This window comes from Geotrypetes seraphini, chromosome 1 (genome assembly GCF_902459505.1).
Source record: "Geotrypetes seraphini chromosome 1, aGeoSer1.1, whole genome shotgun sequence".
Lineage (NCBI taxonomy): Eukaryota > Metazoa > Chordata > Amphibia > Gymnophiona > Dermophiidae > Geotrypetes > Geotrypetes seraphini.
The window spans coordinates 228,928,263-228,949,015 of NC_047084.1; the positions used below are offsets into that span (position 1 = coordinate 228,928,263).

General features: G+C 42.4%; 1 protein-coding gene across 9 annotated transcripts in view; it reads left to right on the plus strand.

The window, feature by feature from the left end:
* The window catches only part of ARAP2 (ArfGAP with RhoGAP domain, ankyrin repeat and PH domain 2), a 402,332-nt gene that overhangs the window by 64,980 nt on the left and 316,599 nt on the right, over positions 1-20,753 (plus strand). For all 9 annotated transcript variants that reach the window (XM_033947679.1, XM_033947686.1, XM_033947705.1 and 6 more), the window contains 2 exons: positions 6,235-6,311; positions 15,226-15,597. In XM_033947679.1, the coding sequence (XP_033803570.1) occupies positions 6,235-6,311; positions 15,226-15,597 (449 nt within the window). The remainder of the gene's footprint in view (positions 1-6,234; positions 6,312-15,225; positions 15,598-20,753) is intronic.

Consider the following 20,753-nt stretch of genomic DNA (forward strand, 5'->3'; position numbering starts at 1 on the left):
GTAGCTTGGAATGTTGTTACTATTTGTATTTTTTTACCAGGTACTTATGACCTTGATTGGCTACTGTGGAAACAAGATAATTCATTCCAAAAGCATGCTCGTAAACCAAAACACTCGTATATCAAAGCAACTTTTCCCATGAGTTAGTGTAAACTTGAACAATTCGTTCCACATCCCCAAAAACTTAATTACCATTAGGGGCGCCTCCATCGCTGCCTCTGTCACAGACTTATCCATGCGGCTCCTCCAATTCTCCTCCTCTGCTGCTGTTCGCTGCCTCTCACTGCGGGTGGTGCTGGCTGTAAGCAAACCGCTGCCACAGAGCCCGACTGGATGCCACCACCCCCTCTGCTGGGACTCTCAGGTGCTGGCTCACTCCTGCCGGACGCACCCCGACTCCCATGCTCCACCTGAGGCCACCGGTGCTGCTATCGCCTCTTCCCCACCTCCCCGACTGGCCCTGTCCTTACCCCTGCACCGCCGGTGATAGAAAGTGCCTGCTGCCGATCTGCTGCTGAGCCTTGAGCATCTGCGCATGCTCAGACCTTCTGGATCTCACCCTCTCCTAGATTTTCATGAGATCTCGAGTCTCATGAGAATCTCGGTGAGGATGAGATTCAGAAGGCCATGAGCATGCGCAGATGCTCAAGGCTCAGCAGCAGACTGGCGGCAGGCCCTTTCTAACTCTAGTGGCACACGGATAAGGACAGGGCCGGTTAATAGATGGGGAGGAGACAATCGTGAAGGGAGGGAGCAGCACCGGTGGCCTCGTGGGGAGCAATACTGTTGGTTTCCGCGGTCGGGTCGGGTCGGGCCTGGTGGGGGCTCACAAATCGAGTCAATGCTCGGTTTGCGAGTTACAGTTTGCTTCAGTGTTTTGCTCGTCTTGCAAAACATTCGCAAACCGGGTTACTGTACTGGGCTAGATGGACCATTGGCCTGACCCAGTACAGCTATTCTTATGTTCTTATATCCTGAATGAATATTTTAGCTGCAATGGACTTCTGCTTTTTTGCTGCTAACTCAGGATTGATGAGAAAGACAGGAGTTTAAAACCAGCATGATTTGGCAGGTGGCTTTGTGAAAGTGCTCTGATTTTTCTGAAAGGAAGGTGTTGCCCCTGAGCATATTTATGTGTTGTAAAAAAACAGAGGACTTAAAAAACATTGGGGGGGAGGGGGATGGATGAGGGAAAGAAAAAACAAGAAGTTATTTAAAGACAGGAAAAAATAAACTGTTCATGCTCCTCAGGGGGGTGGTGTCAAGTGATCAACGTCACTTCCTGTCTTATCACGTGACCTGGCTCTGAGTAGTGTGAAACTGAAAGTGGTGTAGTGGCCTCCAGTGCATGCTGCCACCTTGAAAAGGTGTGGCCTGGGTGAAGTTATGACATCACTTTCTATAATGTCATCAAAAGGGGTGGAGTTTAGGATGGTTATGCAAAAATCAAGGATCTATAGATGCAGAGCCAGACTTTTCAGAAGGCAAACTAGGTATCTGCCTAGGGCAGTAGAAGTTAAGGGGTGTGAGGCTGCAGAGAAGAGAATTCCAACATCTTATTTCCATTCTTTTCTCTTCCTACTGCTGCTGCCCTCTGTCTTCCGCTTTCTTTTTTGTCTGCAAATTCAGTACCTCCCCAGGGTTTGAAATACGGACCCAAGAACATAAGAATTGCCATCTCCGGATCAGACCCTGGGTCCATCAAGTCCGGTGATCCGCACACACGGAGGCCCCACCAGGTGTACCCTGGCATAGTTTTAGTCCCCATATCACTGTATGCTTCTCAAGGGAGATGTGCATCTAATTTACCCTTACCCGTATCACTCTATGCCACTCTTAAGGAGATGCAACCTAAGGGGTGGGATACACTATAGCCCTCCCCACAATATCTTCTATATTACAACTGTTTATTAACAAAAGTCTTCAGGCCCTCAGAAGTGCCACTAGATGCTCAATTATGTCTCATAGCAACTGGCTTTATGCCCCCTATCGTCATCGGGTCTCTTTAGTTTTTTAAAGTTTTTTTGTGCAATGCTATATTTTTGTGTTAATTCAATAAATAGTTAATAAAAGTTTGAACTTATCTTGGGTGGTTCAGCCAAGAGGGATAGAGTACTGCCAACATGTTTCACCCTATTCGGGTTTCCTCAGGGCACAATCCCTACAATAAAACATAACTTAAGTGCTCAATGCTTACTAAAATTCATTGCATCAACCAAAAACAACTAAACTATTGGCTTACCTCAGAACTGTGTGTGCTCTATACGACGTGGCCACCCGAATGAATGATCTAAGATGGCCGCGGCATCTATTGTGTCTCCTTAAATACTCTACATGCACAGCTCGGGAATGCAGTGGTAACCACAAAACCGATGGTCCCAGGCTAGGCATACTTGAACACAAATAAACACTCCTGCTCTTACAATACTTAAGACACGCTGAAAACGTGCTGGGGATGTGGGGACCCAGTGAGACCTCACCAGAGGGATTGCCACTCGAGCTCCAGATTGAGCCCGTGGGGTATCACTGAATCTAGTTGATAGATCCATCTCTATTCAAGAAAGTTAAGCTTAGCTTCCAAATTCCCCTCCTCTTCCTGGCTGTCAATCACATCAATGATTCGCCATTTGATTTGATCTGTAGTGTGTTGTTTATCCAGCCAGTGTGGAACTAGTGGAGCTGTTAACGTCCCAGTGGATATCCGGGATTTATGTTCATTTAATCTTAAATGAACTGGCCGTTTGGTGCGTCCCACATATACCAGGGGACACGGACAGACAATTACATAGACCACCCAGTTAGATTTACATGTGGTGTGGATTTGTGCCCAAGATCCACAAGAATCTCCATTGTCCACCAGGAAGACCTATAGTTAATACCAGGGCAAGTCTGTTGGAGCCATTGTCCAGGTTTCTTGACATATTTTTGAAAGAGGCAGCGTTTAAAGTTCCATCCTATTTGAAAGACTCATCCCATTTTCTTAGGGAATTAGGGCTTATACAACATGTTCCCACACAATGCTATATGGCCACCTTGGACATAGTATCCCTCTACACTAAAATCCCCCAATCTGGGGCTTTGGAAGTTATTAGGGACACCTTGGAGGCTAGGCAGGGTCCCCAGCGAATACCTACGGACTTCCTTACAACACTAGCTAAGTGGGTAATTCAAGAAAACTATTTCAAATTTGATGATATGTACTACAAACAAATCCAGGGGGTGGCCATGGGGGCGACGTTTGCTCCCTCTGTGGCCACCCATGTAGGCAAACTTGAAGCGCAGGCCATATATCCTTCTAAAATATACCAAGAGAATGTCATCTTATGGAAACGTTTTTTAGATGATGTATTCTTGTTATGGACAGGGACGGATATAGAACTCCAAAAATTTGTACATTGGATTAATACCATTGACTTGAACATTCAGTTTACCTTATCTTATAGTTTGACTAAAATTGAGTTTTTGGATATTCTCATTCTTAAGGAGGGTGACACGTTTTCCACTATCTTATACAGGAAAGCAGTAGCTAGGAATACCCTACTTCACTTCTCTAGCTTCCATCCCTACAAACTTAAGTATAATCTCCCGGTTAGTCAGTTTCTTAGGGCTAGGAGGCTGTGTTCAGATTTATCCCACTTCCAGGGGGTTGCCACGGACATCACCCAGAGATTCTGGGCTCGGGGATACCCGGATAAGGCCATTCACAAGGCATATGTAAGGACCCGCTATGCCAATCAGGAATTGTTGCTTCAGGACAACCCCAAAAGCAGGGATCAGGAGTTGGGAACCACCCGGATGGTGTGTGTGCTTCCTTTTTCCGATGCAGTTAGGAGTGTGGTTGGTTCCATTAGAACACATTGGCCCATACTTAGAACTCTTAGGGGTCTGGAGGAATTCCCTCTAATAGCGTATACTAAGGGTACCACCATAGGACAATTGCTAAATCGTAGAAGGGATCTTACCACTGATCAAGCTGTTCACTCTCAGTGTTCCCATTGCCAGTGGTGTGACAAAACCCTGGCAGGGAGTGTTTGGCAGGACCCACACACCGGACGTTCCATCCATGCCAGAGTCCACACCACATGTAAATCTAACTGGGTGGTCTATGTAATTGTCTGTCCGTGTCCCCTAGTATATGTGGGACGCACCAAACGGCCAGTTCATTTAAGATTAAATGAACATAAATCCCGGATATCCACTGGGACGTTAACAGCTCCACTAGTTCCACACTGGCTGGATAAACAACACACTACAGATCAAATCAAATGGCGAATCATTGATGTGATTGACAGCCAGGAAGAGGAGGGGAATTTGGAAGCTAAGCTTAACTTTCTTGAACAGAGATGGATCTATCAACTAGATTCAGTGATACCCCACGGGCTCAATCTGGAGCTCGAGTGGCAATCCCTCTGGTGAGGTCTCACTGGGTCCCCACAAACCCAGCACGTTTTCAGCGTGTCTTAAGTATTGTAAGAGCAGGAGTGTTTATTTGTGTTCAAGTATGCCTCGCCTGGGACCATCGGTTTTGTGGTTACCACTGCATTCCCGAGCTGATTGGATGACATCAGCCCCAGCTGTGCATGTAGAGTATTTAAGGAGACACAATAGATGCCGCGGCCATCTTAGATCATTCATTCGGGTGGCCACGTCGTATAGAGCACACACAGTTCTGAGGTAAGCCAATAGTTTAGTTGTTTTTGGTTGATGCAATGAATTTTAGTAAGCATTGAGCACTTAAGTTATGTTTTATTGTAGGGATTGTGCCCTGAGGAAACCCGAATAGGGTGAAACATGTTGGCAGTACTTTATCCCTCTTGGCTGAACCACCCAAGATAAGTTCAAACTTTTATTAACTATTTATTGAATTAACACAAAAATATAGCATTGCACAAAAAAAACTTTAAAAAACTAAAGAGACCCGATGACGATAGGGGGCATAAAGCCAGTTGCTATGAGACATAATTGAGCATCTGGTGGCACCTCTGAGGGCCTGAAGACTTTTGTTAATAAACAGTTGTAATATAGAAGATATTGTGGGGAGGGCTATAGTGTATCCCACCCCTTAGGTTGCAACAGTATGCATTCTTCTATAAATATTTTCCATCTATAAGCCTATATACTAAGAGATGTGCATCTAGTTTACCCTTAAATCCTAGAACGGTGGATTCTGCAATTACTTCCTCTGGGAGAGCATGCCAGGTGTCCACCACTCGCTGTGTGAAACAGAACTTCCTGATATTCATCCTGGACCTGTCCCCCCTCAGCTTCAGTCTATGTCCTCTTGTCCGTTTCACATTGGACATTGTAAATAACTGCTTTCCCGGCTCCATTTTGTAGAATCCTTTCAGTATTTTGAAAGTTTCCATCAGATCCCTTCGCAGTCTCCTCTTCTCAAGGGAGAACAACCCCAGTCTCCTAAGTCGTTCCTCGTAGTCCAGGTTCTCCACATTCAAGCACAGGACCCACATTCAAGCACTGTCATAACCTGACCCACCCCCTCCAAGAAGTCCCGCATCTGAGGTGGGTGGTATGTAACAGTGCTTGAGTACAGGCCTGTGCTTCACGACTTCATGTGAATCCACTTTATTTTTCAAATCTGAGTAAAATGGTATGGTGGCCATGTCATTCTACTCTTCAAGGTAGTATGTAGAAGTAAAATACAAACATAAAGGAAGTTAGTCCAATAAAAAAATACATATTTTCATCTCTAGAAGGGGGATAGTGTTAGCATACCTGATAAGAAGGGAAAAAGACATCATGCAGGACCCTTCAGGGGGATTTAGGAAAGGGAGAAAGGAAATACTGAACTATTTGGGAGTAAGGAAGGGAAAATATTAGAGAATGGAGGGTGGGCATAGGGCTTTAAACTATCCCTGGGTGGTGATCACATGGCTAAGGTTCACCAGGGGGAAGTCTGAATCTACCATTGCTTGTGTAGTCAAAATATGGCTTGAAATGGCCCCAGACTAGGTAACAATGCATCAGATGTAATATGTTTAATCTTTGTCTCATTTCTCTTGTGCTCTGAGGTAATGATTAGATATATTCTTCAAAATGCCTTGGCATTAAAAAAAACCCAAACTTAAGAAGCAAATCAAATGAGCTGCACCTGCTTATAATCTTAGAACCGCCAACAGAGACAAAATTCATTTTGAAACTGTTAGATTCAGGACATTAACATTTGCAACAGTGCTCTCAAGTAAGCACATCATTTCATAATTGATCTCTCATCAGGAAACCTTTGGGAATGAACTTCCAGTGACTGAAAAAGCTAAGATAGATGAAGAGGATGTTTCCCTAAACAAACCATGGTACAGTATTACTCGCAATCAAATTATTTCTTGTTCAGAAAATATTGTATTCAAATAATCTAGATGCTAAGATGAGAAATTTGATGTGGTCTACTGTAGACTTTTGTGCTTAGTTATCATATCTCTGCACACACATAACAACTACAAAAATGTTAAAATTCAGACCCAATATTCTGAAGCAGTTCTGCAGTTCAAAGTGGCACCATTTACATAAGATTTTTTTAAAAACATATGTGAGGCTCTTTAGTAGATTACTGTGGCTGTTTAACCCCTCTGTAATGTGGGTTTTATCGCCGGCCACGGCGGAAACAGCTCCGACGCTTATAGGAATTCTATGAGTGTTAGAGCTGTTACCGCCACAGCCAATGCTAAAAACCGTGCTATGGTTTTGTAAAAGGGTGTGTGTGTGTAATAACTTAATAGCAAACAAGAAAACAAAACTCTACAAGAAACAAATCAAAAACAAAGAAACCATACACATCAACCAGAGATAAATACTGCTTTCGTATAAATAGTTTTATTGTAAAAGTTTAAAAAGTCCCTGTTAAAATTGAAAAATCAGACCCAACACGATCAATGTTTCAACTTGAAAGCCTGCCTCAGGGGTACATGTATCATCCAGTGAACGATGATTTTGAAAATATGCTAATATATAGCATCAACCAGCTAGAAATGCCATGTAGCCGCTAATAGACAAAAAAATGTATATTTGAAATTACCTGCAAAACTACATATAGCAGGTATAAAATTAAAGAGATAAAGTAAGTTATATATTCAGTGTCAGGACTTATACATTTATAACCATAAAATATACTTATAACTTGAGATGGAATTTGCTATCCATTAAAAGTTATAAGGTGTGCCTGCTGCTGAATATTTGAGCCCCTGAGGACAAATGGGCCAAGTTCATTTTTATGGAAATTAGGGGCATAGCCCATTCTTATTCTAAGGACTATGAAGAAAGTAGCGAGTACTTAAAAATGTCACTCACCAGATAAGCAGAATTGATTAGGTAGGGACATGGCCTGACTTTTCATCTAGATCAGTGTGTGTCAAACTTTTCTGGCTCTGGCACACTAAACGGAGCAAATGTTTTTCACGGCACATTATAATCTATATAATAAAATGCTAAGCGCGCATGCGCACTCCTACCGCGTGTTTCCCTGATCCCTGATCTGTTGGGCTGTGGCCGGCAAGCATGCGCTACACCAGGACTCCAGGACGCCTTCGGTTCCACAGTGGCAGGGATGGCGGAAACGTTAGAGAGGCGGCTGTCGGTTTCAGGCGCGTGCAGCGGTGCGGAGTGGCGGCTGCCAGGAGGAGGGCTTCATGGAGCGGTGCTGGTGGCGTCTGCCGGGAGGTGGGCTTCGAGGCGAAGCGTCTGACAGCTTCAGGCGCGCGCGGCGGCTGGCGGCGCCTGTAGGCCGCGAAGGCTTGAGGCGGCTGTTGGCAGAGGGCAGACGCGAGAGGAGGTAAGGGGTGCTGCTGGACAGGGGAAGAGGTGCTGACGACAGGGGGGCATAAAAAGGAAGGGAGGTGTACTGCTGGACAGGGGGAGCAGGGATGGACAGGGGAAGAGGTGCTGATGGATGGGGGGGGAAGAAAAAGGAACAGAAGCCTACTGCTGGACAGGAGGAGCAGGAAAGAGGTGCTGCTGGACAGGGGAAGAGGTGCTGATGGACAGGTGGGGGGAAAAAAGGAAGGGAGGCCTGCTGGACAGGGGGAGTAGGAAAGAGGTGATGATGGATAGGGAGGAGGTAAAACAAAGGGAGAAGTGCTGCTGATGGATAAGGGGAGCAGTGAAGGGGTGGTGCTGGACACAGGGGAGGTGAAAGGAAGGGAGAATGGACAAGGGGAGCAGGCAAGGGGTGGTGGTGGACAGCCAAGGAAAAAGAAGGACAGAAAGAAAGAAAGACAGAAATACAGAAAGCGGCTAAGGAGAGAAAGAGAAAGAAATAGACAGACACACACACATATATTCTAGCACCCGTTAATGTAACGGGCTATAAGACTAGTTGAAATTATAAAACCAAAAAAAAATTAAATTTAAGAGTTATTTATTTAAAGTTCTTTAACTATGTATAGGTAAATTAAATAATGGTAAAAATAAAGTAGATAGAATAAAATTGCTTAACAATGCGATGGATGAGCTTTTTTTGAGTGCAAATTAACTCAGATTGTGGCTCGATAGTTGACAAGCAAACATGCATTTCATCATCTACCATTTGCAGTTCTCTTTTTTTAATGATTTGATTTCTGTCTTGGCTGAAAATCCGTTTGCAAAGATATGAAAATCCAAACAGTAACAAAGTGTTGATTGCTTTGTTGCCCAAGTTAGGATAACTGCTTTAAAAAATAAAATTACTTGCCATTGGTTTTCAAGGACCAATCATATCAAAGAATGATGCTTGTCTACATGGTTGTATCTCTATGCATGCAGACACTCATAACATTGACAGTCTCTTGTGTACACGACATACATGTCATCTATTCTACTGTATACTTATAAAGGGAATTTTTAAAAGTAAAGTAAAATTCTGGAATCTCTGGTGGCTCACCTGGAATCTCTTTGGGGCAAACCACTGTGCCAAGCACATAGTTTGAGAAATACTGTTCTATATAAATTAGTGCATTGCTGAGATAATGTAAAAAGTGGACATGGCTTGCTTTTGCTCTAAAGGGCTCATTTAACTCCATATTTTTAGATGCTAAAGAGTTGTTAAAATTAAAATGTTAGAGACTATTTTGCTAATTACCTTTTGATTATATTAGGCAAATTGTGTTGTTCATATGTTTTCCTTAGTGTAAATCATTTCTCATTTGTTCAGTTTTGCTAGACTGCTTTAATTTCGATGCAAATCAATGTGATTTACAATTTTAAAAATTAAAAGGAAAGAAACTCTAAAAAAAATGGTAGAAGAAACTAATCGGATTAGAATCACATTCAAAATAAAATTCAAGGATCAGCTGTTTTCTGCCAAAGACTAATCTTTCATTGGCAATAAATTTGTGTTCTCAAACTTTGTCAGAAAAAGAGGGAGAATAATAAGTCTTAGACCTCTGTGACCAAATTATTAGCCTTGCACTCTAAGTCACAGAAACAATAAACCATAATGTTTAAACAAAATGAAAATTATTATTGTGCATATAGGCCCGGATTCTGTATAGGGTGTCTTATACAGAATCGTGCCTATGCCCACCCAAAATAAACACGATTCTGTAACTGACGTCCATGCTACAGACGCCGGTTACAGAACTGGGTTATTGTAGACCTGGCCGCTATATTTATCGCGGCAAGGGATCTCAATGCCATGATAAGTATAGCGGCCGTGGCTACAGCCACCAGTGCCCCCCCCCCAAACTGTCATGGCAGGAGGGAGCCCAACCCCTCCTGCCCGAAGATCTGAACCTCACCACCCCAAACCTCACGGCAGGAGGATGCCCAATCCCTCCTGCCAGACCCCTCCCCATGAAACCCCCCCTGGACCCCCCCAACCCCCCTTCCCCAGACCTCCCCAATGAAACCTACCTCCCCGGAACCCCCCATGGGCTTACCTTGAAAATTGGCCGGCCAGCTGGCTGGGTTTTCTCACCAGCCGGCAGGCTCGCCTCCATCGAAATGAGGTGGGCCCTCTCCGGCTCATCCCAGAGGAGCCTAAGACCTTATTGGCCCAGGTACCTAAGACCCCCTCGTATGGGTTTTCATACTCTAATGATTTAGGGGCACCATTTTGTTAAGTGCTGCTGAATATCAGCAGATAGGCAGGAAGAAGCAATTTAACAGGGTAGGGGGGCCCTCCTGCCTCCTGAAATCACTTTGAGTATTGGGCAGCTCATTTAGGGATTTTTCACATTAACTAGGAAATGTTGCACTAAGAATAATGTAGGTGTGTTAGTCTTAATGCAGGGTGTGCACTCTTATAACATATTAAGGCATCCAGGGAGTAACTTTATATAACTTGTGTATGGATAAGAGTACATGTGTACTTTTCGCTCTGTGAGCTAGATTTGCTAGATTCTCAGAGTGGAAGTGTACATCGGCTGTGAAAATTATCCCAGGGAAACAATGTGCTTACATTCATACCTATTGGAGGGTTGCCAACGTGTTGCTGATATTTGAAAGGTGTTCCAGACGTAATCCAGGAAATTATAGACCGGTGAGTCTAATGTCAGTGCCAGGCAAAATGGTACAGACTATTATAAAGAACAAAATTACAGAACATATCCATAAGCATGGATTAATGAGACAGCGCCAACATGGATTTAGTCCAGGGAAATCTTGCCTCACTAATCTACCACATTTCTTTGAAGAGGTGCATAAACATGTGGATAAAGGTGAACAGATCACTTAGGGCTCCTTTTACAAAGGCGCGCTAGCGGTTTTAGCGCATGCTAAAATGCCGCACGCGCTAGCTGCTACTGCCTCCTTTTAAGTAGGCGATAATTTTTCAGCTAGTGCGCGATAATCTTTTGCGTGCACTAAAAACGCTAGCGCACCTTAGTAAAAGGAGCCCATAGTAAAGACCTGTTTTTAAAGTTATGTCAGCTTCATAAGATTTGGCATTAGTTTCATAAGAAAAATTTTGCTTTGCTGGTTCAATCTCTCATTATGCCACATCTGGATTATTGTAATATTCTTTATGCTTCTCATTCAGTCAAACAGTATTCTAAATTTCAATTACTTCGAAATACTGCTGCAAAGCTTATTTCAGTTGAAAAACTTTGATTGTGTTTTTCCTATTCTGATTTCTCTTCATTGTGCTTCCTGTACAAGCACATATTATTTTCAAACTTGCTTATATGATATTTATAATATTTCAAATGTTTGATGAGATTATCCCTCAATAACTGCTGGGGTTATTCAGCTTCCCTTTTGCATCATGGTTTTTCTGGTGTTAGAGATCCTTTCCTTTTAATATTTCCCTCATTTTCTGGGGTTAGGTACAGAAAAATATTAAAGGATTCCTTTCAGTATCAAGCTGTTCACTTTTGGTTTTCTCTTCCATCTGAATTACAAGCTTTGTCTTCATATATTTCCTTCTGTAAGAATTTTAAAAAATCTATTTCATAGATTTTTCTTTTAATTGCTGATGCTTGTTTTGATATATCTACCTTACACTCTGTTGTAATCTGTATTCTTTTGTTATCCACTTTGAACCACTGTCGCTGGAAGATGGCACAATATGAGAGTTATATAACATAACATTGTGTAATTGGATTTTCAAAAGGAATTTGACAAAGTACCTCGTGAAAGACTTCTGAGGAAATTAGAAAGTCATGGGATAGGAGGTAATGTCCTATTATGGATTAAGAACTGGTTAAAAGATAGAAAACAGAGTAGGGTTAAATGGTTAATATTCTCAATGGGGAGGGTAAATAGTGGGGTTCCCCAGGGGTCTGTAGATCTGTTTTTGAAGGAAACAAGCCTCTACTTGTTCTTTTTTTATGTGATTGAGCAATAAGTTTTACAGAGTTAATTTAAAAGGGTTTTTATTTATTTATTTATATATGCATTAATTTATTTTTAGGCATCTGAGTAAATAATGGTGAAAATATCAACAGTAAAGTTGATTCAGCTGTGTTCACACTGTGAAGGATTAAAAAAAGGGATAAAAATGAAATAAATCATCCTTTAGGCTGTTCCTCCCTGTAAACTATACCTCCCTAGTTTGCCCCCTGACATCTTCAAGACTTTGGGATCTTTTTTCTTTTTACTAAGCTGCATTAAACAGCCACTATGACATTAAACCTCAAGAAGAGACATTAACTACAGTTATGCTACCCAGCAGTACAGTAGCATGACTACTACAAAGTAAAGGTTTAGCGTACAGCACATTCTGACCTCCCAATCCACCCACCTCCCCCAAGGACAGAATCCTTCACACATAACTACAACCCCCTTATTCAAAAGCCCAACTCCCAGCACATAAACCTCAATCCTCTGGATTTAGATCTCTACCTGCTAACATATAAACTCTACCCATTGACACATAAACCCCAGCTCCAGGGCTCTAACTTCTCCCTCCCCTCTCAATTTCCATTCCCTACCCCCCTGATTATCTACCCAGGAGTCAGCATTGATGATCCTATGGGTTCTAGGAGTCATCAATGCCTTTCTGCTGTCACCCAGATCAGTGACAAGATTCCAAATGGCACCAGTAACCTGTAGTGAAAGTCTCATGGTGCCACTGCAACAGGCCATCCTTCCATATAAGAAACAAATCAGGAGGGAGATCAGGCCTTTGGGGAGAGGGTTGGATCGGGTGGAAGGTGGTTGAAGATTTCAATAAATAGTATTTACTGGTGATGTTTTTTTGGGGGGTGGAAATAGGTGCACCACCACAGGTAATTATCCTGAGTGTTATGCACGTCCATCACGTTACATGCCTAGGCTAATAGCGGGGACAACCTGCATTATTGGCCCAGACAAGTAACGGTGGTTGTGGATTAATTGTGTGCCCTGTGTGGTAAATGCAGGGCACGTACAGGGCAACCCCTCTGCATCTATTACACATATTTTGCACTTATTGCATGTTTCTACTTTTAAAAATTACAGTGGTGCCTCACACAACGAACTTAATTGGTTCCAGGAGCAAGTTTGTTATGCGAAAAGTTCGTTATGTGAAACGCGTTTTCCCATAACAATACATGTTAAAAAAAATAATTCGTTCTGTAGCATAAAATATGCTAAGATGACATAAAAAAAGATAAATTTATCTTGTTAGAGCTGGTGTTAGACACAACTGGGGACTGCAAAGTCCAGGCAGAGGCTTACGGCTCTCTTTGACCAGGGGGGACAGTTGCCCTAGTTGCACTACCCTAACCCTATTCCTGCTATGTGTGACTGTGGTATTCTGTTAGCATGATATTTCTGTGTAGCATTCTATAATAATTTGGCTTATTCAATTTTCTTGATAGTAGAGGGGATATATGTGAAGGGGAGGGGAGACAGGGGTTTTGTTGATCCTTGCTGTGTATTATAATCACCCCCCACATACTCCCCAGTACCTTTTTAATCATCCCCCCTCGGCACCTTTTTTAATTCCTCCCATCTTTCCCAGCCAGTGGCGTACAGGCCAGAAGCGCAGAGATCAGGAGCAATTCCTCTGCACGCCTGTGTGGGCCCATGCCGATCTCCGAATGGCTGCAGTTAGTTCTTGTGAGTCCCGCGAGAGCTGACTGTAGCCATTCAGAGATCAGCGCAGGCCCAGGCAGTAGCACAGAAGGCTTGCTCTTGATCTCTGCGCTTCTGGCTGGGAAATTTGCTAGACCACCAGTTACGAGTGAGCGGGTGAGATTAAAGTTGCAGCAGTGGTGGCTTTTTAAAAAAAATATGTGGCGGCGGGGGGAGGTTTAAAAATATGCGGTGGCGGCAGAGGCTTAAAAATATGCAGCAGCAGCGGCAGGGGGGTTTAAAATATGTAGCGCCACTGCACAGGGAGCCAGGCGGAGAGAGGGCAGTTAAGGATGCAGCTCGGGCGACTTCGTTGTGTGAAACGAAGTTCGTTGTGGGAAGCAAGACCTGAAGTTCGTTGTGCGCAGCGTTCGCTGTGCGAGGCGTCCGTTATGCGAGGCACCACTGTACTGCATTTTGGTTAGTCACAAAAAAGCCCTTTACTAATCAGGTCGTTGTTGGCACATTAATGGGCTAGTCAAAGCAGCGTATCCCTCAACCCAAATAGGCTCCCAGAAGCAAAAGTTGGGGGAAGGGGCAAGGGTAGAGGAGCTTTACATTCACCACTTCAATTTTTTCCACGGCTACGATTTTGTAGCTCGCAAGGAGAGGTGGTGATATGCTGTAGTTGAAAACATAACTAGAGATGCCAACTTAGCAGTGAATGTTCATCTCACTTCCCTCATGTGCCAGGTGTGCAGATTCTAGGTAACACATGAATTCTGTGTTCCTGCTGCATAGCACTCATATAGTATGTACAGTTTGTGCTTCAATCAGTGCATTTTAAGAGAAGTTTATTGGGAAACACTATACAAGCACAAAGGATCCCTAAATAGAAAGAGAATAGCATTAAAACATAACTTGACAGATTAACAGCTATAACTTCATTTATGATGTGCAGGAGTTTGAATGGCAGCTCCACGAGTGGGACAGTCCCATATATGTCAAGATAGATCAGGAAGGGCTGGAGTTAACTTTGGTGGCAACATCATCAATGGAGTTATGTAGCCTATGCTGGACGGACTTCTACGGTCTGTGTCTTGTATGTGGAAGAAAGGTCAGGAGGGTCTGGAGTAGGTTTTGATAGCACCTCAGTAGCTGGGAAGTAGGGTCAGTGCTGGTCAGACATTTTTATAGTCTGAGCCTCAAAAATGTCAAGGATGGATCAGGAGCAATTGCCAATTGGCCTTTATCTGCCTTCGTGTTTCTGTGTTTCTATGTTTATATCTGAGTACAGGTTTGGCATATCTCAGGGGGAGGGGAAGACATCTTACTGTATAGTGCAACGTAGTAAGTAAAATGTAATAATAAGTTGGATTGTTGGTTCAACATTGCCTTGACAATGAATGTGACTGTTGGACAGATGGGATGGACTGCATAGGTCTTTACCATCATTTATTGTATTACTATGAGCCTGTTTTACAAAGCCGTGCTAGGGACTGCATTGCGGTAATGGCCCCAAAGCCCACAGAGATTTAAAGGGCTTCGGGGCTGTTTCCGTGTGGCAGCTGCTAGTGCAGCTTTGCAAAACAGGCCCTATGTTTTTTGATAAGGACTTCAATTTTCTGTATTGTGCTTTGGTAGTAATATTTTTAGTAGGAACCTATGTAGAAATATTTAAAAAATAATTCTCTGCAATTTTTAAATTATCAAACATGTTTTTTCATACCTGTGCTTGATCTGTTTCATTTTGTAATTCTAAGTTATTGTTGCTGCAATTGATTTTTGTTTACTTCATAGGAAGTACTGTATATCTGAGGACCAAGAGGAAAAGGAAATGACTTTCCATGAGGAAAATGATATTTTCCCAGAGCGCTCATCGTTAGAATCTGAGTATTCAACAGTGGAAGAGTGTACTCAGAATTTAAGGACAAGAAATGTGGAAGCACCAAAAAATCATTCTCTTGCATGCATATGGAATCAAAAAGAAAAGTTTTGGAGCTTTGGTAACAGAATGAGCTATACTTTGCCAACTCAAGGAGTGCCTGAACCAATTGATGATCTTGAAACAGCTGTTCATAGTGATTCACCAATATCTCCATATGCATGCTTCTATGGGTCATCAACAAAGACAGTTAAATCAGGCTGGTTGGATAAACTTTCACCTCAAGGGTATGTATTCTATTATTTGCGTTCATTTATTTCAAAGATAATATGTAGAAATAAAAAAGCCTAATGCAGCTTCATAAAAAGATGTGTGTGTGTTAATTTTCTTTAAATAACTTTGAAATAAATGGTGTGGCTGCCGTGTTAGTCCACTCTTAAAGATAATATGTAGAAATTAGAAGAAATAAAACAAAAATAATCCAAGTGATATCTTTTTTTATTGGACTAACTAGAGCATGGTTAGATTAGCTTTCTAAGGCAATCCTTCTTCAGATCAGAGATAAGCAAATGAAAACAGCTATCAGTATATAAGAGTAAAACATCAAAGTATTTGATTATTTCTGATCTGAAGAAGAATTACCTTCAAAAGCTAATCTAACCATTCTTTAGTTAGTCCATTAAAAAAGGTATCACTTGGATTCTTTTTGTTTTATTTCTTCTTATTTCTACATATTATCTTTAAGAGTGGACTAACACGGCAGCCACACCATTTATTTCAAAGTTATTTATAGAAAATTAACCCCTCCCCCCCTTTTATGAAGCTGTGTTAAGCTTTTTTATCGCCACCCGTGGCGGTAAAAACTTAGATGCTCATAGATTTTTTTATGAGCGTTGGAGCTAATACTGCCTTGACCAACGATAAAAAAAACCTAATGCGGCTTTATAAAAAATAAAAGGGGGCTAAGCTTGCTGTCAAGGAAGAAACCAGTGCTTGGTATTAGAAAAATCAAATAAGACAGGGTGCAGCATATGGAAAATAGTAGGTAGAGGAGAAAATGCTATGCTAATTCAACATGCTGAACCCAGACGAATAGATAACACTCTTTCGTTTAAATGTTGGCACTTACCAAATGTAGCATGTTTTTACATACAATGGGGTGCCCAAACTTTGGCTTTCCTGGGCCGCATTGGCTGAAAAAATTTATTTGGGGCCGCGCAAACGCTGCAGCAAAACAGAGGAGGGAGCCGGCAAGACAGTAAACACCCGGGGGCAGCAGAGGAAAACACTGTATCGTCCTCAACCGGGGGCCGCACAAAATACTTCACGGGGCCGCAGGTTGGACAATCCTGACATACATCATTGGCATCCCAGTTAGAAAACTATTAGGCCCACAAAATGACATTTCTATGAAGAAGTACCTGTAATTAAATGCCTGGAGAGTGTGAGGTAGGAGACTATTCTTTAAAGAAAATTAGGCTCTTACTTTCCTGTATAGAATACTAGCATTCAGAGCTAAAGTCCAGAGAGGGAACCCCACAATGAAAAATCCAATGAAGAAATTAAACCCAACACAGCACTGTGTTTTGGCAAAATGTATGTCTGTCTTAGGGTTCAATCCACTCAAGATTAGGGAGAATAATACAAATGAATTCAAGAAAGCATGTGACAGGCATGTGGGATCTCTTAGGGAGAGGCGGAGATAGTGGATGCTGCGGATAGACAGACTGGATGGGCCATTTGGCCTTTATCTGCTGTCATGTGTCTATGTTTCTAGATTCGTAGAGAAATAAATATCTCATTTAAACGAATAAAAAAACCCTCCAAAATAAATGAAGGATATTTGTCTACAAACCTCATTTGCATTGTCCTCCATAATTTTGAGTGGTTTGACCCCTGAAGCAGATGTATTTTTCATTGAAGCATCGTACTCTGTCAGATCTCTGGTACATAAAGTAAAACCTTGGATTGCAATTAACTTGGTTTGCAAATGTTTTGTGTTTAGTGCAAAACATTAAATTTTAACTTGTTATACAAGCAATGTCTTGCAATACAAGTACATACAGTATACACACATCACAACTGAGCCGATGGTTCTTCTCTCTCCGACACTGAGTGTAGTGACTGTGCTAAATGAGTGAGGTCCTTCAATACAAGTACACATAGTATTTTGTATTAAAGTTTTTGGGTTGTGGCACTAATTGTCTGAATTTCCATTTTTTGCTATGAGGAAATTCGCTTTGATATACGAGTGCTTTGGATTATAAGCATGCTTCTGGAATAAATTATGCTCGCAAACCAAGGCTTTACTGTATTTGCTTTTGAGGATTATACAATAAACTGTTTTCCCTGGTTATTTTCCTGGCTCTTTGTTGGAAATCTTTTGTTCAGTACTACTTTCTCCATTAGAATACTAACATAACCAAGTATATATTCATGCCCATGCTTAGGCTTGAGCACTCATGCCTGAGGCCCGGATTCTATAAACGGCACCATCGTTATCGGCTACCAATCACATGTCAATCACGCAACTGCACTATTTATAGAATCACTACTTGTGAATGTAGGCGCTGGAAAGGTAGGCCAGAATTTTCAAGGCCTACATTTCCGGTGCCTACTTTTCATGTGAATCACAGCTATAGAGCTGCTCTACGATGCCTAGTGCCATGGTGTTAGCCATGCCTACAGTGGTGTTAGGTGTCATAAAGCCATGATCCAGGTGTCTTCTTTTATAATAATAATAATAATTTTATTCTTATATACTGCCAAAGCCATGATAGTTTGAGGTGGTTTACAACAAGAAGTGCTGGACAATCAGCGAAGAGGTTACAATTCAAAGTCGTCAGTACAATCTTACATAATGGAAGAAGTGGAAAGCTATATAGTTCTTAGGCTACTGGTTGAATTAACAGAGCTATAAAAATTCTTAGTTTACAAATCGATTGAACAAACTCATTTTTACCAATTTTAGACACCTACATTAAAAAAAACTGCTACTACTCATTTTTAAACAGTGTTTTTCACTTAGGCACCGGTAAGACACCTAACTTAAGGCACCATTTCTAGAATATGGGACCTAAGTGCTTATATAAATGTTAGCGGCTAAGTGCTGTAGGTACCTGCATAATTTCCAGTGTTCTGTAAGTTACATGTATAAGTTTGAACCCCACCCTGTCTTTGCCCCAGCTCTGCCCATGTGTATGCTTCCCTTGAAAGACACGCCATGTATGCTAAATGGATAGTTAATTTGGGAGATGCAATTCTACAAATGATAGGTGTCTAGCAGGGCCTACACCAAAATAAGTATGTTTCGGGGTGGAGAAAGACTTAGGCACCACTAGGCATGATTCTATAAAGGACCTAGGTGCTTATAATGTAGGCCTTTAAAACCCTGGCCTATATTACATGAGCCTAAATTTTAAGTTAGGTGCCGCTAAACATGATTCTGTAATGGGTGCCTAAGTGTGATTGACATGCAATAGTCTGTTTTTTTAGGTGCCCATTACAGAATCTGGCCCCTAGTGAACATTTCCATTTTACTATATATGTTTGCATTATGTGAGTGCACGAGTACTCAGTCGCACACTTCTTTACACCCCTTCCAAAGAGAGCCTGCACCAACTCCAGACTAGGAATCCTTATATCACGCAGATTCCCTCTCATCTACTTGCCACTCACACAAACCACTTTTATGATTAGTAATTGTGTACCTAAAAGTACCTGCATGCACAGTGTCCATTGGCAACTCATGCGATGGCATTTTAAAACATAATCTCCTGGCTCTCAGGAAAAGCATTTGTACATAAAGTAAAGTAGATTTAGCACTGTAAATGTAACCCATTTTGAGCTCTTAGGGTAGAATGGGATATAAATCTAAATAAATAAATCATTGTCCATATATATACCATATATACTCAAATATAAACTGGGATTTTGGGGCCCAAAAATTGGCCCCAAAATGAGGGTCCCAGTTTATATTCGGGCCAACGCCCAATGCCCACTCGCCCTCCTCCCAGACTTATTGCAGGCCTCTGCCAGGCCACCAGGTTCTGCCCCCTGTCCCCCCTCCCTGCCCTGTCCATCGTACCTCCTCTGCTGCTAGAATCCCTAGTGGTCCAAAGGTGTAGCGGGCAGGAGCGAGCTCTCCGCGCTCTTGCCCTGCTGCTAACCTGGTCGGTTGCTGCCGTGAGTTCCGGCTTCAGCTGCTGAGTGGTACCGAGCAGGATTGCACTTTAGCACTGCTGCTTGGCGCTGAGCAGCTTCCTGAATGGCTCTCACGGAACCGTTAAACAGTCATGTTGGGAAGATATGAAGGACCATGGGAGTAAAAAGGGGTCAGTAGGTGAGAAAGTATAAAGGTCATCCTGAGTGAAAGATTTTATGAGTAAGGACAAGATTTGTATATATTATTCCATAGTGTGATCTGTGATTTTAACTGGGTCTATGATAACCTAACACATCTGAATAAAGGGATCAGTGGCCACTAGAATGTAATCTATCCATAGAAGTTACGATGTATACTTTTATTTATTTATGTGGCTTTATTAACCGCCTTTATTAAGAAATTCACTCATATACATACTTTATGCATGTGCATTCCTTGTTTGTCCACCTTAATGTACTGAGTGCATTCTAAATCAGTTTAACATGCTTTATACCATGGGGCTCTTTTACTAAAGAATGCCAGAATCTGGACTTATTGTGGCATAACACAGGATTTTCCTTCACACAAAGGGAGGAATTCATCAACGGGCACTAACTGATTTAGTGCTCATTAAACCTAAGACATCCATTATATTCCTATGGGATTCTTAGCGTTTAGCACATGCTGATCATTAGTGCCTGTTGATGAATCCCCCCTTCAATGCGGTGAATCAGATTCAATGCGGTGATATTAAAAAACTTTTTTTTTTTTAAATTTATTTTAAGAAGTGCTAAGTGGCCCCACATACCGTATATACTCGAATATAAACCGGGATTTTGGGGCCAAAAAATTGGCCAAAAAATGGGGGTCCCGGTTTATATTCGGGTCATCTCCCAATGACCACCCGAAACCCTCTTGGACTTCCTGCAGGCCTGCCTTAGGCTGGGACAGGAGGGATCCCTCCCGTCTCCTGCCCTGGCCAACACTAAGAATTACCACCCTCCCTCGCGTACCTGTTTGTTCCTCGGTGGTCCAGCATGTATCTCCCACTGAAATCCTCCAGAAATTGTAAAGGTAAGTAGCCAGCGGCGCAACCAGGCCGGCACACAGCAGCGAGCTTTTCATGCTGCTGGTTGGCCCTGCACTGCTCCTTGATAGGCTGCCGCAAGTTCTTGTGGGATTCGCGGTTTTCGTGGCAGCCTATCAAGGAGCGGTGCAGGGCCAGCCAGCAGCACGAAAAGCTCGCTGCTGTGTGCCGGCCTGGGTGAGCTACTGGCTACTTACCTTTACAATCTTCTG